The sequence below is a fragment of the Drosophila tropicalis genome, unplaced genomic scaffold (assembly GCF_018151085.1).
Source record: "Drosophila tropicalis isolate 14030-0801.00 unplaced genomic scaffold, ASM1815108v1 contig_443, whole genome shotgun sequence".
NCBI lineage: Eukaryota > Metazoa > Arthropoda > Insecta > Diptera > Drosophilidae > Drosophila > Drosophila tropicalis.
In genome coordinates this window covers 3,636,174-3,660,655 of record NW_027172907.1, presented here as the reverse complement: position 1 = coordinate 3,660,655, position 24,482 = coordinate 3,636,174, and the positions used below count along the sequence as shown (strand labels likewise).

The following is a 24,482-nucleotide window of genomic DNA, read 5'->3' as shown; positions in this document are numbered from 1 at the left end:
TGCCCAAACAAGACTCAGATTAGACACATTTACGGAGCAACATTCTTCTCGAATATTTTTGAATTTCTCCTTGTGGCTCTCCTTGCGGAAGGTTGTTTTCATCACCATTTCCACGGTGTTTATTCAAAATAAATCGTTCTCTTTGGCGAACTTTGACAAAAGATGTGTCGCAATTTAACAAGCCTCCCCCTCCGAGCAGTCTTCCAGGGACATGATTGGCATCATGGAAACAATATGTTTTCCAGAGATTTGTTGAGATTTGTCAACAAGACCTCGTCCCTGATCTGGAATATATTGCGTAAGGTTTTTGCAATGGCTTTCATAAAAGCCCAAACAAGACTCAGATTAGACACATTTACGGAGCAACATTCTTCTCGAATATTTTTTTATTTCTCCTTGTGGCTCTCCTTGCGGAAGGTTGTTTTCATCACCATTTCCACGGTGTTTATGCAAAATAAATCGTTCTCTTTGGCAAACTTTGACAAAAGATGTGTCGCAATTTAACAAGCCTCCCCCCTCCGAGCAGTCTTCCAGGGACATGATTGGCATCATGGAAACAATATGTTTTCCATGACGCTCCATTTGGTCACTTTTGAGATTTGTCAACAAGACCTCGTCCCTGATCTGGAATATATTGCGTAAGGTTTTTGCAATGGCTTTCATAAAAGCCCAAACAAGACTCAAATTAGAGACGTTTACCGAGCTACATTCATCTCGTATTTTTTGTTAACTGTATTTTGTAGCTCTCCTTGCGGAAGGATGTTTTCATAATCTCTTCGACGGAGTCAATGCAAAATAAATCGCTCTCTTTGGCAAGACCTCATCCCTGATTTTGAATATATTGCGTAACGTTTTTGCAATGGCTTTCATAAATGCCCAAACAAGACTCAGATTAGACACATTTACGGAGCAACATTCTTCTCGAATATTTTTGAATTTCTCCTTGTGGCTCTCCTTGCGGAAGGTTGTTTTCATCACCATTTCCACGGTGTTTATTCAAAATAAATCGTTCTCTTTGGCGAACTTTGACAAAAGATGTGTCGCAATTTAACAAGCCTCCCCCTCCGAGCAGTCTTCCAGGGACATGATTGGCATCATGGAAACAATATGTTTTCCAGAGATTTGTTGAGATTTGTCAACAAGACCTCGTCCCTGATCTGGAATATATTGCGTAAGGTTTTTGCAATGGCTTTCATAAAAGCCCAAACAAGACTCAGATTAGACACATTTACGGAGCAACATTCTTCTCGAATATTTTTTTATTTCTCCTTGTGGCTCTCCTTGCGGAAGGTTGTTTTCATCACCATTTCCACGGTGTTTATGCAAAATAAATCGTTCTCTTTGGCAAACTTTGACAAAAGATGTGTCGCAATTTAACAAGCCTCCCCCTCCGAGCAGTCTTCCAGGGACATGATTGGCATCATGGAAACAATATGTTTTCCATGACGCTCCATTTGGTCACTTTTGAGATTTGTCAACAAGACCTCGTCCCTGATCTGGAATATATTGCGTAAGGTTTTTGCAATGGCTTTCATAAAAGCCCAAACCAGACTCAGATTAGACACATTTACGGAGCAACATTCTTCTCGAATATTTTTTAATTTCTCTTTGTGGCTCTCCTTGCGGAAGGTTGTTTTCATCACCATTTCCACGGTGTTTATGCAAAACAAATCATTCTCTTTGGCAAACGTTGCCAAAAGATGTGTCGCAATTTATAAAGCCTCCCCCTCCGAGCAGTCTTCCAGGCTCCATTTGGTCACTTTTGAGATTCTTCAACAAGACCTCGTCCCTGATCTGGAATATATTGCGTAAGGTTTTTGCAATGGCTTTCATAAAAGCCCAAACAAGACTCAAATTAGAGACGTTTACCGAGCTACATTCATCTCGTATTTTTGTTAACTGTATTTTGTAGCTCTCCTTGCGGAAGGATGTTTTCATAATCTCTTGGACGGTGTCAATGCAAAATAAATCGCTCTCTTTGGCAAACTTTGCCAAAAGATGTGTCGCATCGAACACCAAGGGGGAGGCTTAAATGGGCAGAGTTCATTTATATCGTCCATGGCGCTCATATTCATACGCGCCCGATCTGACACAATGGCCACCACATTGCGTCGTACATCCGGTGGTATTTCCTCCAGTACTTCCAGAATGCTCTTTGCAGTCTCCATTCATATACATAAATAAATTTTTAACACCACTGTATGTACTTACATATTCGTCGGGTTCCTATTTTTTGGAAAGGTGCTCCACGCATACATTAGCACCTGGTCCTGAGTATCCAAATCTGTTATGTACATGACAAAGATCTGAAAAGAATCGGAATAGATTACAATTTGATTGGAATGGATTACAATTACTTATGGACATATGGTTCGGCGTGATGCCAGAACTCGTCCAAGTTAAGCGCATACTGTTTTTGGGGCTGTAACCCCATGAACGCCTTGGTATTGAAATATGCACCACTGTGCATCATAGAAATCCGTTCCTCCATGCTCTCGAAGAACATGGGCTTCACTTCTTTGCTCATGTTCCCGAGGCCGGGAAACAAATTTAAGTTAAATTTTAAATTTTTTAAAATTATCCAATCCTGCATGTTAGCGGCTATTTTGTTTATCGTCTTGTTTATCGATATACAATATTATTGGCGCATAAAGCTTGGCGTCTGTTTAGTTTATCGATATCGTTATACATAAACACATACAGGGTGGGCCAAAAGAAGTCTTTTTTTAATAAAAACAAATGTTTATTTAAACCTTGAGAATTTTATTGGTCAAATAAGTATTAGCATTATTTAGAAAAAAAATGAGACAACATCGGATATTTTTTTGGCCCACCCTGTATTATTGGCGCAAAAGCACGTTACGTAATCGATATCGTTATCGAAATCCAAACGAAAAATTTAATATTCTCTTTTTTTCGCTTTATTTTCTAGTTATTTATAAGTTTCCTAAAATAAGTTGCAATATATTATGTATAAGTTAAGCTTAATTGTACATAGAAACAAACAAACTATACTGCACTACAATTTGTACCAAGAGGAAATTCGCTTTCGCCGTTAAAATGGAGTGTTGCTCGTCGTCGTCGTCTCCGTGGTCGTGGTGGTCGCGCAATACCATGTCATTCGTTAAGGAAACGCTAGCGCGAGTGCAACGTAAAGCTCCAAGACTTTGAATAGTTTTTTTTTGTGTTTGAGGCAGCAGTGGCAGCGCAGCAGTTTTCTAGGCACTCGTCTTGTTCTGTTTTGTGTACATAGTACAATCAAAAAAAAGAGAGGTGCTATTAGTTTACAAATAGCCAAGCAAAATTGAAAGTGGGATCTGGGCTGGATTGGATTGGTTATTTGTGGTGATTGGTGGCCTGTGGCTGAAGGCTAAGGCTAATGCTCTGCTGCAAACTAAACCAAAGCAATTAACTGCTCTTAGCAGCTGGCCAGTATTTTAATTTAAAAGAAGTGCGTAAAATAGGCAAACTAAATTGACACAAACGCATACACACATTTCGATAAAACATGTGTAAGTGTGAAGCCATTAACATGGATATTTCAATACGGAAATGAAAGCTAAAATTTTGTTGCGTGTTTTAAAAAATTGCGCTTGAAAAAAATCAAAGCAACAAAAATCCAACAACAACAAACGACAAAGGCAAAACAAACGCGTAATTGCAGAAATCAGCTGTGTACCTACAGTTCCACGTTTAACACACACACACACACATACACAATTCGAGCAAGCAGAGGCAGAGACAACAAAACACTCCAATTGAGAGCCAAGCAGCCCCACGCTCCCCCCGCACAGTGGTTGCCCATTTAGCAAAATATCCCATTCCATATACAAATGTGCAAATGACCAAAAATTATTCAAAACTATAATCAATCGTAGCAACCATTTGAATTTACAACATAAATTGTGAAACAAATTTTTATCATTATAAATCAAATCATACAAGAGAGTAGACTTCTATTCCATTCCTACAAAATTTAACTTAATTTTTTTAAGTATCTAAAAAAAAAAAACGTGGAACAAATTTGTATCCTTGCAAATCGAGCATACAAAGGAGTAGATTATTCTACTGTATTCCTACAAAATTTAATTTATTTTTTCATACCATTCAAAAACATAAACAAAATCGGCGAGAAAAAACTAAGTGAAAATAAAGGTGCATAAATTTGTATCCTTATAAATCAAGCATACAAGGGAGTAGATTATTCTATTCTATTCTTAGAAAATTTACCTTATTTTCTGGTAAGAAGACTATCAAGAGAAAAGGAGCAACAATTAATACTAAAAAAACTTGGAAAAAGTCGGTAAGAATTGTTTTTAAATATAGTTCTTTGGCAAAAGGACGATGCTCACTTACAAATATATGTAACTAGAATTTGGTGCTCATTCGACATTCGATTTGTCCACATTTTAATACTTCTTTTAGCCACTGTGGCTATGACAAAAACAACAGCTGGTCGAAGCTTGCTCTCTTTCTTGCTCTCTGATGCTCTCCGACTGCGTCGTGTTTTTCCATCTCCCTCTTGCCGTTTCTGTTGTGTTCTCTCTCGCTTTTTAGTTGGATTGTGCTTTACATTTTTGTTTTGGTTTTTCTCAACGCTTGTTGCTCGATTCCGTATTACTCTTTCATTTTCCACCCTCCAAATGGAGATGAAACAAAAAAGGGTAATCATGGGTCGCATAGACAGCAGTCTATTCCAAGTTTTGAGGAAAATGCGCAACAAACTTTTGTTTTTGCTGTCAGTTGGAACGTCAAAGAGAAACAAAAAATTACATTAAATTTCGAAATTTACTTTTTACAGCCGTTAACTAAAAACCAAGAAAGAAAAAAAAATCATAATAATAAACGCGTTTCGTAAACTGCCGTCCGCTGAAACCTTTGAATTAAATAAAACAACAACAACCAAACTAACAAAAGAAAACTTGCGAACAATAAACAAGCAACGCAGTGACCAATTCAGTAATTAGTGCAACCAAAAGCAAATTTATCAGCAAGAAAGAAAAAAAAAGTATCAAGCAAAACAAACATCATGGCATTCATTTCAAAAGATTTTCGCTCACCTGGCGAGGCATGGGTTAAGACCAAAGAGGGCTGGGAACGTCTAAAGGTGCTCGAATGCAGTGGCAAACGTAAACGGTGAGTGGACATCAATAATATTATGAACATTATTAAAAACAATCGAAATTATGAAATCCCTTTACCACCACACAATAGTCGAATTTAAATTGTAAAGCGATAAAAGTGACTAAACGACAAATCGATGTTGCAACAAAGCTCCACCGTCCCAATCCCCTGCTCCCTCCCTCTTTGTAATGCATTCGTATGCTAAAATGCAAACATCTTTGTTATCTCTAGACCAACGATTTGGGTCACTTCACCATTCATTCGTCACCTTTTTCCCAGTTTATAATAACAGACAAAACGCAAGATATTTAAATTTTTGAAATGATGTTTCAAGCGACATATGTATGTACATACATTTATGTATCTTTAAACTGTATTTTTGGGTCATGCTCAGGGCAATTTTTATTTCAAATCTTTCAACTCTTGCCAATTGCGTCTCACTTTCAGGCCTAGGCAGGCTTCCGTCAATCTAGATAAGATAAAAGCCCCCCTTTTTTTGGGGTGGAGACGTCTATAGGCTGATTTTTGCAATAACCCAAAAGAAGCCAAGGCCCCCAAACGACCTAGAAAAATGTTTTATCAATGGCAAACACTCAATAGATATTAGAACAAAGACTTTACTTTCGTGTGTGTAAACGCAATTTGGATTAAAGTTGATTCTCTAAATATACATATAACGTAGAAAGCTCTGATTTTTTTAACCAATCATAGAAAATGCAATAATTATGCCATGGACTTAAGGAAATGGAAATAATATTTCGAATACTTTGCCTTGGGTGGAAATCTTTAAAGGGTTTCTTTCCAAGCAAATGCTCTAAATGTTTCTAGTTAAAAGAAAAGGCTTGACCTCCAATATTAAAATCTTGCAATATTTATTTCCATTTTGACCCCCTCAAACCAATGAAAATTGAGCAAAGCGAAGCGGTAGTTAATTGTTAGTTTATTTTTTAGTGAACGACCACATAAAATAAACATAAATACATAACCACTTTTTGTTAAATCATTCAATATGATGATGATGACTTGTGTCAAGAGCAACAATAAATACATATGTATGTATGTACATATATGGTAGTAGACACAAACAATGGAAACGAATGGGCCAAATCATGAAACATTTGTCTTTTATCCAACACAACTCTCTAAATATGATTTATATTGCTTTTCAACTTGGTTCAATGTGCCCCATGTGTGTACTGCTAATGCAACGCGGTATATAGAAGAGAAGAGGAAAAAAGCTAATGCAAAATCGGACAACGGAATGAGAAAGGGGTCCGTTTTCGATTTCAGTCATTGATCGATTGTTTTTTGATTGATGACTGGCCATCAGAAGAAAATTGCATGAAACACAACTTTTACCTTTCCTTATTCTCCTCCTCTCTTCTCTATTGAATTTCATTTTCTTTAGTATAAGTAAGTCAAATTACATGCTCAGATAAGGGGAACAGAATCAATTTCCTTACCTTTTCTTGTATGTAAATCGGCTCATATTTCATATACATACATATATACAATTTAATATATAATCGCTCCCCACCTCACCACTGCCTTAGGCCATCGACTGTCATCGATTTTGAGTTTGAAGGTTGAAAAGAGGCCAGGAGTCTTTCCTTTAAACGTGGCTCCTTTCTATTATAATAGTATATGTGTAGATACATATGTATGTATGTATGTGTGTTGGCCTAAACTTGACCGACTTTTAGTTTGGCCATTCAAGGCTTATCTAAATATTCAATTTAATGCGTTTGTTAATGTGACAAGTTAACATTTAATTTGAAATCTTAATTCACTTCCGCATTTTTCATCTTCCATTTACAAGTCGGGACAGATGAAATGAAAAATAAATTGCCAAAAATAGTTTTTCCCTTCAGTCTCTGCTAGAAAACGAGCTCAGTTCTTTATGACAAGGGGGAAAAAATAAAAAAAGAAGATACACTCTTAAGTGACATTTTCCGTGCACATGTGTGTTATGTAAATTCTCGCACTCCGCTGCACTCTCCGCCCTTCTGTCTAGGCTGGGTTAGGCACCCCAGATACTTTCAAGTGGGTCAGTCACGGCACCAAAAATATATATACCATTTCCACATACATATGTACATACATATGTGTGTGTGTTTCTATATAGAGAGAAGAGCTCTAGAGCTCGTTTAGCTAACTGCACGTTTTATTGTATTTCTTATCATCTTAAAGTTGAGCACTGCTTAACTCAACTTCTGTATAAGGTCAAGTCGAATTTGGTTTTGTAAATATAGATTTTGAAATGGGAAGTTGAAATATTAATCATTATTTTGCATCTGGACAATATAATAACATAATCTAAATTATGGCCAAGTTATTGTTTTCACTTTCTAGTCCTTATTCGATTCACATCGACCTGCATTATCAGAAAGCTGAGTTAGAACCTCTATTTTGCTTGAAAAAACGACAAGGATTCCAAAAGTCCTTCTACCAGGTACTTGAATTCTTCTTCGCAATCGGCTAACGATAAAGCGTGCCGATTTGACGTCAAAGTTTTATACCTAGGGCGTAGCCGGGTATGGGTAGCTGCGCCCCCTCCTAGATTCTTAAATTCTATACTTTTTTTAAGAACTCAATAACGAATTTCCACCTTAATCTGAAACCTGTCAACGCTTTTGAGTCATAGAGGAAATATATAATTTATAATATATTTATTAATTAAATTTCAAACAATTTTCTTTTGAAACTACTATTAACTTTTACATAGAACCTTTAAAATAAGGGAGTATGGATTGAAAGAAAGTAGCACTTTCACTTTCATTAAGACACCTTAATTTAATACATATTTCTTGGGAGTTTTTCTTTGTTGAAAACATTTCATTTAAATCATTTTGAAGTGGAAACAATTTATCAAATAAAGTATGCTTCAATTGAATTTTGCCTTCTCTTCAATATAATAGTTCTTATCGAATTTCAATAGCCACTAAATTGATTAGTTAATTTGTAGTTGTTTCTTATTTAATGACGATAATGAAGTAACTTTTCTTCTTTCTCTTTTGTTTTTAAAAGTTTTTCACTTTTCATTACTCAGCCATGAGAAATGCCAAGTTTACCTTTCATAACTGTGTTAAATGCTTCAAAATTTCCTATGTAGAGTGAATAAACAATTCAAATGCCGAATTCCATTAGATAATGCCATAATTAGAAATTCAAAAAAATTGCATAAAAAAAGCAAATCAAAGTGCATGGACAGACACGGACACGGACGTGGAACCACTTTCACCACTCTAAACTGCACTCTTCACTGAACATCTGTGGCAAATGATCGATTTGATTTCGTTTTTTTGTGTTTTTTTTGTTTTGTTTTTTGCTTCCACACTTTCATAACAAAACAAAAAAAGAGTATGAACTTAAGGCTAAAAAGGGGGAGGCAAAATGGATTCGAGTTGCTGTCAAGTTGTAAAAGTATTCTACAGTTTTGAATGTGATCCGATTGTTCACATAAGGTTCAATATAATTTGCATGCTAGTTACCGTTATGCTTTACAAGTGAAAGTGTTTGAAATTTCAATCTATTGGCTTGAGAACAATTTAGTTTCAAATTTCAAATTATTCTTAACAAGACAAAACCCAATGGCAGGAGGGGATGGGGAAGAGAATTTTACTGCATATTCTCCAAGTTTGTCTAATATTAGAACTTACAACTTTGCTCTTTCGTGTGTGTAAGAAGAATAGGAACTTCGTCTCCTAGTCTTTTGGGTTACCCACACCGCAGAACTCCACCTCGCTCCTCGCTCCTCTATATAAATCTCACATTATTTTATTTATGTCGAAAAAGGTCGCATTGATAAAAATAGACAAAGCGAATTCAATTCCATTTCCACAGTTGCTCTTGCATTTCATTTGTTGAATTTTTCTTGGAGAAAAGGTAAATGAACGCTTGATGATGACGACGACGATGGCCATGATGATGATGGTGATGGTGATGATGATGTCGTTGAGTGATTTATATGAATCACGTGGTCGTCGTCGTAGTCGGCTCCGGTCGTCGGTCCTCGGAGTTGGAGTCACTGTTGGACTCGAATCTGCCTGGATGAATGGATGACTACATACACACACACACACACATGGACCAAAAAGAGTAAAAGCAACAATTTCTTTGTTTATGTTAGCTATTTTTATATGGCCCAAGATAATTGCTTTAACAACCACAACAACAACAACTACTACGACAAAAAAAACAACAAATCAAATACAATAATTGCCGTTGAAAATTGCAATAATAAAAAAAAAAACGAATGGGCTTGGTTTCGTTTGCTATTTTTTGTTTTAGACCAAAAATCACAATGACAAAAAAAAAAAAATAGATAACCGCAAATTAAGGAAAATTTCCCATAAGTATTTCCATTTAATACGAAATTATTTAAATGTAATCAAATTCACATTTTCCAATAGTAAATAGATGATTTCACATCGAGTTAATTGCCAACTATCTTTCCTTTTGGAGTTTCTAGGGACATTTTTACTTAATCAATCTTGGATTTAAGCTTCTCATTTGTTTAGCAAGAGTTTATTATATTTATATCGTTTGTTTTCAATAGGGATACTCATTCCCAGGGCATCTTAATTTGAAGATGGTCACAATTTTATAATTCCTTCTGGTGAATATTTTACTTTTCTGTATGGAGTAGACTCAGTTATCAATAAAAGGGGTTCTCCCCTTTAGTATCCTGATGGGGACAAACTATGCAAAAGATTATAATAACAATTTAAACGATATTTGGGCTTACGTTATTTGACTTGATTAATTGTTTGTTTGTGTTACATCGGAAACGTGGATATTGGTTCTAAACAATGAACTTTTTCTTCGCCTTTACTTTATATAGTCGAAATTTCATAATTTCTATATGGTCAGCCCTGGATTTATAGTAGGGGGCAATGCCAATGGTGGCAAATTTCATATATTCTTAGTCATATAAATGTACATATATCAATGCACTAACTTATTCCCAATATTATCTAATATCTCACAATCTGCTGAAAATAGAATGTTCCGAATGTTATAGAAATTAAATATCCATAATAAATATGTTCTTTCTTCTGGTTTTAGTAAAACTATATATCCACAAGTTGTATTCCTAATGCCATATATATGTAGTAATTTGACATAGTGAATTCCCGCCATGCTTACTCGACTGTAAGTACAGTGTGTACAGAGATATGTATCATCTAGTTTAGAGATTGCAATTTACCATAAACCAATCAATGTATATTTCAATCTTACTAATTTCCCTCGCCTTCTCGTTAGAGCGAAGTAAGGACTCCCAGTCAGAGTGGTGGGGGATACAACACATATCGCCGCATATAGCCAACAATTTGAGCAGTTATGTCTGCCCTGTCCGCCGTCCGTCTGGCGCTCTGTCGGTCTGTGTGTTCAGTTCTCAATTGTTGGTGGTGACCTACTTTCCGTGTTCAGTTGGTGGAGAAGGAAGGAGAGGAAAAAAAGAAATGAGCTTTTCGTTTTGGTTTTTTTTTTTTTTTTTTTGTTGCCTGTGCCATGTTCCAGTTTCGTCTCGCCTTTGATTGTTTTCTTTTCGCATCTTTGACCTGGTTCTTTGGGTCTAAATTGATGCTAAAAGGAAAATCTAATTTGCGGACAACGAGTGAAACTCCTTTTCGCAAGGACACACACACACACACACGCGAGAAAATACACGCAAACATAAAGCAAAGTTTGTGTATTACCTTCATTGGATCGATGTGCCTTGACCATTTGTTGGACGCGGCGGTTAGTGTCCTTGAGTGGCAGGCATTTTCTTTTTTCGCCCAGTTCCCAACTAGGTCAGAGTTGCTCGTCCCGGTGATGAGACCCTTGGCTGGATGGGAGTATGTGAAATGGGCGAGTCGTGGGCCCGAAGGCTAGTTCTGCCTTCTCTTCTGATTGGCATCCGTTAATTATGCATCTAGGCGTCGACCACCGATAAGAGGATCTCTTATTGACTATTTCCTTAAACTAAAAAGTAAACAACAAATCATTTTTCCATTCGACGCAATGAAAATCCAGTTAATATTCACATTTCTTATCAATGGGCAAATCTTTCCGGTTGTAATTACAATTTTTGCAGTTGACACTCGGGCAAATATTTCCCTCTTACCGAATTACTTTGTTTAATAACCGGTTAAAAAAAGCCTGGGAAAACTTTAGTTGTTTTTCCTCCATGACTTCCGTCTATGAAAAAGCAAAGCAGCAGCAGCTGGCAAACATTTAACACTTGTAAACCAAATTCAGCTAGCTAAACAGGTAGAAGAGGACAATAAATAGACATGAAGAGAAAGAGGGATAGACAGATAGACAGGCAAACAGAAAGACAGGTAGACAGGTAAACAAACCAACCGAAACTTACTTCCGAAATGTTCAATTGACTTTGCGTTACTTTATTTTTATTTTGCCTCGTTTCTGTCTCTCTCTTTGTTGCAGCCACAATTGTGAGGGGAGCAACTGCCATGACAGTGGAGCCACAGAGTCCAAGGAGGGTGGCGGCGGAGTGGAGTATCAAGTGCAGGGTGGCATGCCCCCCCACTATCACATCACCTTGCGTTGCACGCGCGAAATAGCGGGATTTAATGGCTTGAGTGAGGCGGTGAAGCGTCTCGATTTCCGTCGCTCAGTCCGCGACCGCAAACGTTTCCATTATATCTGCGCTTTTCTCCTGCTCGTTTCCAACAAGGGCATAGCCAGCTTGCCGGGCAGTGCACAGCGACAGCTGCTTCAAATGGTCGAAGAGGTGGCATCACATGGTAAGATTTCCCACCCTCACTCTACTCCCCTGATACCAACTATATGTATATGTATCTATTTAATGTTCTTAGTCAACGACAGCCAACAGCATTTGAATGTGCTGCGCGGCTTGGCCCTCAAACTGGACCATATTGTCGATCAGGAGAAACAGAAATGCTGGGGCAAGCCACTGGGCAGCACTTATTTGTGGCAGGAGCATGTGGCCACCATTAAGCGTATCAATGATGTGGCCAACCAGATTCAGATCAGAGCGGTAAGTCTCAAATTGATTCTTCTCCCCCTTACCCTCAATAACTATTGACTGACTGTTTCTTCTATTCCATAGCCCGATCCAAAGGCCAAGCCTCAATTGCATGAGCTCCCCGAGGAGTGTGTCCGTGAGATAATACTGTGTATAGCCGATCATCGGGATTTGGAATCGGCCGCCCAAGCTTGGGACACTATGGCCAAGTTGGTGTGCGAGCAGCGCATTTGGCGCGAACTCACACGTTTCCATTTCAATCAGCAACAGATCAACATTATATTGGATCTGGAGAAGTTCAAGAAAATGGGCGAGGAAAAAGACTGGAAGAAGATCTATCATCAGCTGCGTCGCACCTATGGCGTTAACGATGATTATCAATTTGCCGAGGTATTGGCCCTGTGCAGTTTGTGCTGTTGCCTATTCTGGCCCTCGGATGGACATCCTTGTATTATGGACCAGAGTCCCGATTTTCGGCAGCGCGTCGAGGAGGCTCGCGGACAATTGGCCAAATTGGCTCAGCCCGTGCCGCCGGCACAATTCTTAAAGTATTTCTCATTGTAAACTAACTTAACTTACGGGATGGAGAGAGACAGAGACAGAGCTAGAGGGAGAAGGGGAGATTGAGATTGAAAGTGAGCGAGATACAGGAAGTGAAAGAGAACGAGAAAGAGAGACAGATACCTTGATATTTTTAAACACCAGCTTAGTATCAAACGATGATGATGAATGAAGTGAAGTGATACTATTGCTGTGGGATGAGCTTGTTGGAGGCCTATGAAAGTTTTTATTGTATCCATGTTGAAATGTTTTAACATTGTGCAAAGTCGCAAGAAGAAAGCAAAGTGATAATGAGGTTTTAATGCAAGTAAAAATCCCCATCAGTTAAATATGTTTTTTGTTCATGTATGATTACATCTAACGGGATTCCATTTACATTCTCACATTGAATATTTTGCGAAACGACATCATCATGTACTCACATTTTCCATATGGAAATTAACGAAATTTTTATTACACAACTAAATTTTACTTTCATTTAGCATATTTACAACAAATCGAAACATTCTCTAAAAAGACAAAACAATCAAATTTAGATTATACAAACATTTTTTTCGGTTTTTTGTGCAGTACTCGACATATACACACATATGTATTTATTAAAATTTATGATAATAAATTGTTATGGAATCCCTTAGATCCTTAAATTCTCATCGATCTTTCTATATATGTATGTATATGTATGTATAAATGAATGCTCGATAGACTAAAAGAACAAATGCTGTCCTATTTTTATTCGAAATTTGCATGAGATGTTGATCCTTGCAGAAAAACAAACACAAAACCAACAACAACAAAACAAAAAACTATTAGTTGTTTTTTTACACATTTAAAGAAACAAAACTAAAAAAAAACGTCTTTGTGTTTTGCCAATATGCAAATTTTAACAACTGCCACAAATGCAAACATTTTTGTTGGTTTTTTAGTCAACATGCAAATTAAATTAAATAAAAATAAAAATAAAAACAACAAACAAACAAACAAAAACCAAACAAAATAAAATGGAAAACCTATTTTTATCAAATACGTACAGAGAATGATAATGATGATAATGTATTGTAATGACTATTTGTTTTAGTTTAAGATTATGATGATTAAGTCTTTTGAATGTGGATCTATTATTATATATATATTAGAGTTTAAGTGTAGTTTCTTTTTATCAGCTGCTTTTTGGTGCTACAACAAACTTCTCCTACGATTAAGTTTAAAACCCTCCACCCTCTACCCCACATCCCCACCCATACCTAAATACACACCACCCACACCACCAGCCCTCTTCAAAAGTTTACAATTTCAAACTAGTAGAGACCCAAAATGATGAAACAAAGAAACAAAAAACAAAAACAAAATTATGTGATGTTGCAAGGAAGCAAAGCTAGAAACGAATACACCTAATACAAAACTCTTCAAACAAACAGAAATATGCCGTTTAAAAATAAATAAAAAAACAAATGATAAGAATATATATATATTAAAGATGATCTAATGAATGCAAGATAGTTAAAGCTAAGAATATAGGAAATCAAATCTGATGTATGTGTATGTATGTATGTATATTTATCATTTAATCAAAGCTTGGACCTACTTACCAACAAAGGCTTGTAAATGTAAAAAATCTTCTTCAAACTTGGATAATGAATATGAAAATATGTTAAAATCTGAATATATATACATATACACATTCATACATGTGTATGCATACTTGTGTATATTTTTTTTATTCTATCCCAAATATATTAGTTTTAAAAGTGCAGAATTTTAGCATTCTGATATTTTTGTCCAATCAGTTTTCATGAGGACTGCAAAATAAATTGCCTTATATATAGACTGACGACTGATAAATCGGTTATAAAGTCGTCCATTATGAGGTGGTTCATTTGACAGTCCCGATTGTTTTTTTTTTTTTTGTTTAGTACCTAAAGAAACCAGATTCATTTGTAGGTGCACTTTATGGGTGACAACAAAGAAAAACAAAGAAATAAATTTCAACATATGTATCTATCGATATTTCTTTTATTTTCTATCAATAACAATGCGAAAATCCAACGGGATTCGTTTCCTATAGCTTTGCACTATCCGCCTCTGAGACGTCAACCTCCTCCGCATCCTCTGCAACGAGAAAACACAAAATGTTAAATGGCCATTTGGTAATGGAATCAGTTTAAACGTTCACCTACGCTTGCCACCGGGCAGACGACGGAGTCGTTCCTGCTCCACAGCTGCAAAATATTCACTTGCCGCCTGCTCGCAGGCTCCGACGAACGGTGCCATATTGACTTTGCCATTTAGCATGGTTATGTCGTTTGGTTCCTGACCATGATTGGCTTTCACCTTTAGCTTGCTTTCACGTGATTTGGCCTCCAAGATCTTTTCACGACGGTTCTCACGCTCAAACATCTGAAAGTGGCACGCATTTATAATAAACCTAAAGGATAGAATGGATTCGAATCCTTACAGCTGTCAGCAAAGGCTTATCATTTTTGGCCGACATTATCATATTATCGGATACTTCGATGAGAAATGTGGCACCCAATTTGCTGCCACAGCTAACAAATTTGCCATTCTCATTGGTACGCACGCAATATAACGGCTCATCGCACACCTTGACCGTTAGAACGGGTTCGTTCTGCTGCTGTAAGAGATCCCAGGTGTCCAGGACTCCGTCCATACGAGTGATAAAGAACTGAGAGACCCTATAAAATAAACCAAGATTTGTTTCTCTTTGTCCGTACAAATTATGGGCGAAGTCCATTTTACTTGGTATAGCTCCAGGCTCCGTCAGTTAACATGGAACTGCTACTTTTGGTCCAAATTATAGAACTTTCTCGACAATCCTCAGACCAAATGCGAGCACACCAATCGCCAACGGTGAGAAAATTCTTGACAAAAGCTGGATTCCGGGTGATTGCATAAACTGGTCCCAAATGGCACATCATCTAATTAATGGGATAAGATAGACTAGACAAGGTTAAAAGGGAACTAAATGCACCACATAACCCACCCGTATTTGGATCTTCTCCGTTGGTGTTTTACCCTTGCGATTGCATGAGAACAGCATGCCCATTTCGGTGCCCGCCATGAATCTCGTCGGTATCGTCGTCTCATACTCTAAGACCGAGATGCCGTAGGAGCGTGACAAATCCTGCTCATCACTCTTAACCGGATCCATTAGCAGCCGGTCGAGTGGCTCTGTAAGCTTTCGTGTGTCCCACCACAATACCTGGCCATCGGAACCGCCCGAGAAGAATTCGGTGCCGCTTTTGGAGTTGTTCCACAATACCGAGTTGACCGGATCGCGATGGCACACCTCCCGTTCGCTTATCATGACCGGATGCTTGCCGTGGCGCGTGTCCCAGGCTGCCACCTGACCATTATACATGCCACTAACCAAGCTGGTTGGATCCTTTTGGTTGTACTCGAGACACACGCAGGGAACCTTAGGCTCTAGTGTCAGGAACGGTTCATTTGGATTCTCCACCTCCCAGATGTACGAGTTGCACTTTTGTCCCGTCTTATCCCCCTGGAATTTCATGTCACAATGGCTAACGGCCATTTTGATCCCACCATCAGGTGACCAGGACAAATGCTTTACGGGCACTTTGATCGGATTGGGATCACGGTAAACGTTCACAGTGCGTGACTTGCACGGCTCGGGCAATGGAGCCGGATCAAGATTCTCAAAGTAATTCTCATAGATATTGACAGCATTATTTTGATGTATATAGTGTTCCATGGGTTTAGTTAGATTCATCACTTGTGTGATATAATTGTCGTCCTTTTCGATCTTCCGCTTATACCGCACCGTTTGCTAATGTGGCAAGAGATAGGCTGTAATTATTGCCAATTTAATCTCTCTTTCGACTAAAACTTACCTCAGGATCATGCATATTAATGTCCTTGGGCCATCCGCCCTCATTGTGAGTTATTCCAGTGCTCTTGTAGGTGGCTCGCTCCGTGTTGGCCACACTGAGAGATGTCTGGCCCGCATATTGTGTAACGCGGTCCACAGGATTCTTGAGAATGAAACTTTTAACCAGTTCAGGATTGGAATTCTCACTAAAGACCACTTCATCCTTATCTTCAAAATGGACTCGAGCCCCAAAGGACCTTCGTTCTTTTTTAAATATAAATTCCATTTTCTTTTTTGGGTTAATTCAAAATTAAAGCAATTTTAATTCTATTTCCTTATGCGACAATCTGCACTCATGGCAGTTATTTTTGTTTGTTTGCAGTTTGATCAATAAATCACAAGGAAACCATATTACGCACAACGCGCCGATGCAGAAAATCAATGAAACTTTTTGTTTATTTCAAAAGCTTATCATACAAATGGCATTTGTTTTGTGATCCTGGTATAGGATTTGATCTAAAAAGATCATTTTAAATGATGATGTAGTTTTAGTTACAATTTATTGGTGATTTAAAGGATTTATTTATTTATTTGCATTAATACTTAAAATAGTCCGTTACTAATTCATACTAAAGTATAACTACACTTGATCTACGATCGATACTGAATTTCCCGTCGAATGAGATATTGTTCATCAAAATCCGATAAGAAATAGATACTCCTCGTTGCATTCGAAACGTTTCATTTGTTTTCAAATTAGCCGCTTAGCACTATTACTCGCACCATTAGGACTATTACTCGGACCCTTAGGACTATTACTCGCACCCTTAGGACTAAAACGGCGCTAATGAGAAAATACTGGGATGGCGCTAGCGAGCAGGTAGTAAAATGGCGCCAGCGAGCAGATTTTTGGACGGCGCTAATGAGCAAATACTGAAATGGCGCCAATGAGCAAATACTGAAATGGCACCCTTAGGACTATTACTCGCACCCTCAGGACTATTACTCGCACCCTTAGGACTATTAATCGCACCCTTAGGACTATTACTCGCACCCTTAGGACTATTACTCGCACCCTTAGGATTACAAATGTGCCTGTTGTAGCCGCATGTTTTTATTTATAAAAAAAAGTTAATAACAGTTAAAAGTTTTAATTTCACGAAAAGTGCTTAAGGTAAAGTATGTTTCTCGGACAAAATTGACAAAACACCTGTGATACTAAAACAAATGGAATTAAAAATTACACATGCCAACAAGCAACATACGCAGTGGAATATTATTACTTACAAAAGTTATAAACAAACAAAATGTGTGTGTGATTCTGTGTGTGTGTGCGAGTGTGCGATAAGTTCATTTCAATGAGTCAAATCAGTTTCCTGAAGGGACCTTCACTTGGCCATTTAATACACCATCCACCCCAAAAGATTTGTCCTTGTTGTACACTGTTTGGCTGCTGCTGATGCCTACGTGACTCAGAGGCGGCTATCAATGGCGCGCAACAACACAAACACACAAGTTCACTGACCAAATCGAAACAAGACCAATTGTAGTGCAACCCCTGAAGCAAGCAGACAGTTCAAGCTGATAACGTCGAGTCGAAATTAGAAATAAACCGGAGTCTGAGTGCACCTGAAGATTCTTTGTTTTAAATAAATTCTTGGCAATCGCAGGAAATAAATTAAAAAAGCGAAAAAACACAGTAAAGAACCTTGGGCAAATTCGAAAGTTGTTGCAGTGCTTTGTGTGTGTGAAGTAAGTTGTAGTAAAGTGAAGTGAATTAAAGTGAAGGTGAGATGGCAGCATTCAGAGGTTGAGTCATTTTGGATTTTACCTTTTGTTTTTGTTGCTAATTATAACCACTTTTGGGTTGGGTTTTTGCTTTCCGGCTTGCTTGTGATTCGAGACTGGTTAACTAATTTTGGGGGCCTGTCCTTTTTTTTTGTGTTTTATCGTTGCGCATTTGCATGTTTGCAGTCACGTAGTCCAAATTGGATATTCGTTCTGTTTATGGCCAAGTTGAGTTCAATTTATGGCCTGACAAGTTTCAAGCATTGTCTATCGCTTTTCCCATGCAACATCGTTTTCCTTGAATTAAAAGTAAACAATATTTGTTCTAGTTTTGATTGTATCATATTAATATAGGGCACCTTCAGGTAATTCCATCCCCATTGTGAAACTTGTTTATAAAACTGACAGGAAGTCCGTTTGAAATTTATGTCGGAAAACTTACTTAAGCTAATTTAGATATATTTTTTGGATTTTGCAGGTCTTGATCTTTTAAACGTACTAAGCATTATGTTGGACGTGATCCAACACACTAATCCTGAGCAGCTCAGCAGCAGCGAGACTCACAATAATAACAATAACAATGAAGTGGTTGTTATCAGAGCCAGACCCAAAAAGGTATTCAAACCAAAGGCTCGGATTAATCGTATACCACAGGAGCTGCTAGATGATCCCGTACTGCAACGAGCCATCGATCGTCTGCCCGCGAATTATAACTTTGAACTGCATAAGACCATATGGCGGATACGGGAAATGAAAGCGAAACGTGTGGCTCTGCAGATGCCGGAAGGTTTGCTAATGTATTCCATGATTATAAGCGATATCATTGAGCGTTTCACCAGCGCCGATACCGTAATTATGGGTGATGTCACATATGGCGCCTGTTGCGTCGATGATTACACGGCCCAGGCATTGGGAGCCGAGCTATTGGTGCATTATGGTCACAGTTGTCTGATACCAGTGGATCAGACATGCGGCATTAAGGTTCTATATATATTTGTGGACATCAAAATTGATCCGTTGCACTTTCTGGATTCAGTTAAGCTAAATTTTAAGCCGGAAGTTGGTCAGATAGCTCTTGTTAGTACCATACAATTCGTAACCACTCTGCAGTCGGCGTCCACAGAGCTTAAGGCAGCCGGCTATGATGTTATTGTGCCCCAAGCAAAACCCTTGAGTCCTGGTGAAATATTAGGATGCACGTCACCCCAGTTGCCGGAGACAACACAAATGATTATCTATCTAGGTGATGGACGTTTTCATCTCGAATCGGCCATGATAGCCAACCCTCTATTGAAGGTGAGTAAACACTACAATTCAAATAAATGAAATGCGGTCAAAACCAAATTCCTAACCAAAATTGCAGGCCTATAAATACGATCCATATGAGAAGAAATTCACGGTGGAACAATATGACCATGCTGCCATGCAAAGTCTCCGTTTGTCAGCAATACAGCGTGCCAAGAAGGCAAAGCGCATTGGCATTATTCTGGGCACACTTGGTCGTCAGGGCAGCTCACGGGTGCTTCGGTTTTTGGAGAAGCGTTTGCAGGCCAAGGGCATTGAGACTACTACAATTTTACTGTCAGAAATATTTCCCCAAAAATTGGCTCTTTTCGGTGACATCGATGCCTTTGTTCAAATTGCATGCCCCCGCTTATCGATCGATTGGGGATCAGCGTTTACGCAGCCTCTGCTCAATCCGTATGAGCTGTCCGTAGTTTTGGGCGATGTCGAATGGACACCCGATAATTCGTCGCCACGCACCAATGCCTATCCCATGGATTTCTATGCCAATGGCAGCTTGGGACCTTGGACGCCTAATTTTAAGCCCCCGGCAATAGGAGAATGTGAGAATCGACCTTCCGCTGATTGTTGCGGTCGATGCACTCGTGCCGAACTGGAAAAAGATGATAGTGGCAAGGCGGCCGCTTTGGCCGATTTGCTAGACTTTAAAAAGGGATAAAGCTAAATGATGATTAAGGATGACTTGCGCCAATGTAATTAATTGCATACTAATTTAGTTAGTACAAATTTTTGTCGGTTTTTAAGTTATATCTCCCCGATTCATATCCCTGATTATATGTTAAGGACCAACTACACTTTGTGTTCAACCCGGGCAAAACAAAAATGATAACTCAACTCTGTAAATGTCTTTCATTAGTTTAGTTATATTCTTTTAGTATTTAGAATCATTTGCAATTGTTATACAAACTACAACAACACATAATGATACAAATTTGAAAACATTACACTAAAATGTTGAAAAACTTAAAATACTTAACCTGCTTATTTCATATTGCTCAAGCGAGGGAGACGGAGTATTTAGAAATCTGATTAATACAACAAAATTATAAGATTAAATTTGAAAATCGTATAAAAATACTCAAGTCAAAAGACAGATTGTGTGAAATTACTAAGAACGATTATAGCTACAAAATATTACTTCCAAGTTGCCGGATAAATCTAAATTTTGGAAAAAAGTTTTCGCTCCAAGTTTTGAAATCAAATTTTTGCTTAGGCCCAGTTACTAGAAAACCCCAAATGTTTCCCTCCCCATTTAGATGACAAAGTTAAACCACAAATAAGTTACGAATTTGTATTAGGTAAATTAAATTTTATTGCAATGTTTATCACGTATATTTAAAATATACATTTTGACTATACAGTTGGCTATATGTTGTATATACAATTGAGTTAAAATTGTTGCTAGGTATGATTTTATATGTACAATTGAATTGAATTGAATTCCTTGAAGGTTTCTATGTACAATTGGCTAACTATAATCTAGATGACTATGTACAATTTGAACTTAGTGCTAGGATTTAACTAAAAAATGTACAAAATTTAACTTAAGTTGGCTGATACTACAAGCGGTTAAAGCGAGAACCGAGCAGCTGCCGTCCATCCATCCAAGATCCATCCAGATTAGTTTGGCGTTGCCCGGTCGATCATCAGGACCACTGAGAGGGAAATGATGTGGTCGGTTAGAGCGCATCGCTTGTAGTGCAGGCCGTTTTGAGTTTGTGCTTGGACTTTTATACTGTCGCAGGTAGGCGCATATCGGAGATAATTTTATCTTACGTCTGCGTTTTCCTAATGACTTTGACCTTGGAAAAAATGGCGGTGATTGCAGCGAAAAGTGTTTTCTTGGTAAACCTGGCTATCTGCTTGCCATATGGCACCGTATCGAATATGGGCAGGGTAATTAGGGGGAGGGTACTTAGAAAGTAGGTAGAAAGTCCCGAACATACGACTAGGTAATATCGGGGAAAATACGTTTATCTCGAAGAAAGATGTACATACATAAGCATAGAGTTTGCTTAATTCTTGCATATAGATATTTTAATTGAATCAGTCTATTATTCATCGATCTTTAAATCAAACGCATCACAGTTTTCTATCTCCAGTTTCCGGGGATTTTGATTTGATAGCCTGGAAGTAATGGAAATATAAATGTAATAAATAATGAGAATAATAATTTTATATTTTCTGTCTTACATTAAATTTGGATTTTTCCGTTTTCGTCCATGTAGATACTTTTCGCATTGTCCGTAAAGGGATAGGAATTCTCCCTAAGAGCGCAAACTGTAAGCTGTAATAAAATTAATATATGTATATACATATGTATGTATTCCCCATTCTTCCGATCAACTATGTACATATATACATATGTATTTATTGAAATATGATAAATACGCCAAAGCCTTGATTTGCTTTGTTAATAGGGACTAGAGAAATGGCAAACGACTTGAAACTCAATATTCATTGCATTTGCTTTAATTTTCAATTAATTGAATCATAAGTGTTGACTTTTTAGAAACTGAAAACTTGCTCACGGCTATGCAAAAATGGGAGTCCCCCTTTAACACGCAGCTACGCGAATAAAGCAACAAAATTTGAACAGCTGTGCGAAATCACAAGGACTCAACCCAAAAAAAAAGAAAAATGTTAGCACAACAGCGCAGTGCATTTTATTTATATGGGATTTTTTTTATTTTTTATATACATACATATGTACATATTTGTTGTTAATATCGCAAATCAGCTGCAATAGAACCTTAACCAGGGGTGGGGAAGGCTAATTGAAAATGCTGCGTATAATTGCATGAGGAATTCTAGTGAAACACTTTCAAACCTCCGTAATAATACCTAATATGAGGATTAAAAATTATGTATATTGAATAATAGTACGACTAAAAAAGTTTTCTTGAGATCGTTTAAATTCGATCATTGAGTTAATACAAGTGGAACTGGTTCCCCTGCTTGGAGCTTTTATTCAGCCCTGTATCCAATCAGCTGTTGTTTCGTTTTTAGTTGACAATTTGCTAAACATTTCTTATCTTATTATGTTAAAAAGCAGCAATTTAAACAGGTAAAACAAGAAATTAAACAAGTTAATTATTGTTGCCATTCAAATTATAATATTTTTGCAGCATAATCAATGAACTCAATATCAGTGATGGCGAAAGAGAAATGGAAACCCAACAAGAACAGCATCCACATCTTGTCAAGACTCCACTCAACCCACAAACAGCAACAACAACACTATCAACTAATATTGCCGGCGCCAGTTCCCAACTCTCGGCTGGTATCCTAGCAATAGCTGAACCTCCGCTGGATCGTGTACGTGGCCAGCTCAAGGAGTTGATGTAAGTAAATAAATATGTAAATATATATGTATGTACATACATACATATGTATGTTAGTCTGTTTATGTACAGTGGTAGCTAAAAACTTTCCACACATTGGAATTTAGCATACTTTAGAATTGCTTCAAACTCTTGAAAATATGGAAAAATTAATTTCAAGATGATTTTTGAAAATAATCATGATGATTCTAACTTGAATATAAAGACATTCTAACTTGAATGTAAAGACATAAATATAAATATGAATATCAAGACATCAAATACTCCAAAGATGGACGAAATTAGACCTTCATGAAATTCAGGTTTAATTAATTTGAATTATTGTTTCTCCTAAGAAGATTACCAAAATCAAGTTCAAAAGAATTAAAATGAGAAAATACTTTCGAAAATCGGTTAAAATTTGAAAAGTTACAGATTCGCAAAGCTGAGGGTATTTAAGAAATTTCAGAATTCGGAAGTTAATTGTTGTCACTGTACATACATACATGGATTTTTGATAAACACCAATTTAATTATCTCTGTTATGGAAATTACCCAGTGGAAGGCAAAACAAAATCTACATTGACTTGTCCAAGGAGAAATACAAACTAGATTGCAGTGAGGTGGCCAAACTGAATGATATGGTAAGTAAATGAAGTTAGTGTCACAATATATCCCCAAAATTCAACAAAAACAATCTGGTCAATTTGTAAGCCAACATTGCATATCTACTACGAAATGATTTAGCAACCGAAACTAAATATTTAGAGTGCAATGCAGCTTAGACTCAATTTTGAAAATAAAAACAAGCATATAACTAAGTTACCATCAAATTGTGCTTCTCAGATTATTTAAATGAATATATTTCAAAATTTGAAACTACAAGCATGCACTTGAAGAGGTACTTCTAATCAAATTAGGCTATATAACTAAATAATCTAATCTCACCGTTTTGGGCAAATAAAGCAACAAAGTAATTGACAAAACGAACAATTGTTGTACATACACATATACATATATGTATACTCTCTAATCATCATGTATATACATATGTACATAGTTATTTAAATACACGAAGTATATTAAGGTAAATGTACACAACCGATTAAAATTTTTCGTCAACTTAGATGAACGATGTGAAACGATACAAAGAAAAATTGACGCGCATCAAAAAGGAAATGCAAAATGTTTACCAGCGCACAAAAGACTTAAAGGTAATTGAATATTGTCATTTACAATTGAGATAACCAAGAATATGAACCATTATTTTTATTAACATTGTATTGTATTCTCCGATTACAGAAACGAGCCGCCAATGTGGCAGCGTGCAAGCAGCGCGATTATCAACGCAAACTGGAAAAGCAACAGCACGAGGAGTCACTTATTGGGACCCAAGGGCAATAGTCGCCACACGGAGCAAAAAAAAAATGGAAGAAACCTAGGTTACATTGACGGTATAATTACAAATTAACTACTAGATGTAGGTAAAAATTACTATTTCTTATGTCTTTTTCATGTTTCTTTTGTATTTGTG

General features: G+C 37.3%; 4 protein-coding genes and 1 long non-coding RNA gene across 9 annotated transcripts; 3 read left to right on the top strand and 2 right to left on the bottom strand.

Moving 5' to 3' along the window:
- The first annotated feature begins 3,120 nt into the window (after nt 1-3,120).
- LOC137573958 (F-box only protein 32) lies at nt 3,121-14,683 on the top strand. Of its 3 annotated transcripts, none has more exons than XM_068286061.1 (5): nt 3,121-3,512; nt 4,802-5,136; nt 11,560-11,879; nt 11,952-12,133; nt 12,206-14,683. In XM_068286061.1, the coding sequence occupies exons 2-5, from the start codon at nt 5,030-5,032 to the stop codon at nt 12,683-12,685; spliced, it is 1,089 nt and encodes a 362-aa protein (XP_068142162.1). In that variant the 5' UTR covers nt 3,121-3,512; nt 4,802-5,029; the 3' UTR covers nt 12,686-14,683. The 3 variants fall into 3 exon arrangements, with proteins under 3 accessions (XP_068142162.1, XP_068142164.1, XP_068142161.1); XM_068286063.1 differs by lacking the exon at nt 3,121-3,512 and adding an exon at nt 3,929-4,241; XM_068286060.1 differs by lacking the exon at nt 3,121-3,512 and adding an exon at nt 3,929-4,303.
- Nucleotides 14,684-14,741: 58 nt separating this feature from the next.
- On the bottom strand, nt 14,742-16,979 carry Dnai2 (dynein, axonemal, intermediate chain 2). The gene is made up of 6 exons (XM_068286131.1): nt 16,555-16,979; nt 15,684-16,490; nt 15,440-15,618; nt 15,138-15,375; nt 14,860-15,079; nt 14,742-14,791 (listed from the first exon to the last, which is right to left on the bottom strand). Exons 1-6 carry the CDS (start codon nt 16,816-16,818, stop codon nt 14,742-14,744), a joined length of 1,758 nt encoding a protein of 585 aa, XP_068142232.1. The 5' UTR covers nt 16,819-16,979.
- A 615-nt stretch (nt 16,980-17,594) lies between these two features.
- Dph1 (diphthamide biosynthesis 1) lies at nt 17,595-20,594 on the top strand. Of its 2 annotated transcripts, none has more exons than XM_068286058.1 (3): nt 17,595-17,706; nt 18,799-19,616; nt 19,684-20,594. In XM_068286058.1, the coding sequence occupies exons 2-3, from the start codon at nt 18,828-18,830 to the stop codon at nt 20,281-20,283; spliced, it is 1,389 nt and encodes a 462-aa protein (XP_068142159.1). In that variant the 5' UTR covers nt 17,595-17,706; nt 18,799-18,827; the 3' UTR covers nt 20,284-20,594. The 2 variants fall into 2 exon arrangements, with proteins under 2 accessions (XP_068142159.1, XP_068142160.1); XM_068286059.1 differs by lacking the exon at nt 17,595-17,706 and adding an exon at nt 18,079-18,284.
- A 319-nt stretch (nt 20,595-20,913) lies between these two features.
- On the bottom strand, nt 20,914-22,577 carry LOC137573956 (uncharacterized). Of its 2 annotated transcripts, XR_011031935.1 has the most exons (3): nt 22,157-22,577; nt 21,819-21,912; nt 20,914-21,752 (listed from the first exon to the last, which is right to left on the bottom strand). It is a non-coding gene; the product is annotated as an uncharacterized lncRNA (long non-coding RNA). The 2 variants fall into 2 exon arrangements; XR_011031934.1 differs by having other exon boundaries at nt 21,819-22,577.
- Pldn (Pallidin) lies at nt 22,576-24,400 on the top strand. Its single transcript, XM_068286057.1, has 5 exons — nt 22,576-22,692; nt 22,754-22,969; nt 23,508-23,592; nt 24,076-24,162; nt 24,251-24,400. The coding sequence occupies exons 1-5, from the start codon at nt 22,667-22,669 to the stop codon at nt 24,350-24,352; spliced, it is 516 nt and encodes a 171-aa protein (XP_068142158.1). The 5' UTR covers nt 22,576-22,666; the 3' UTR covers nt 24,353-24,400.
- Nucleotides 24,401-24,482: the final 82 nt, after the last annotated feature.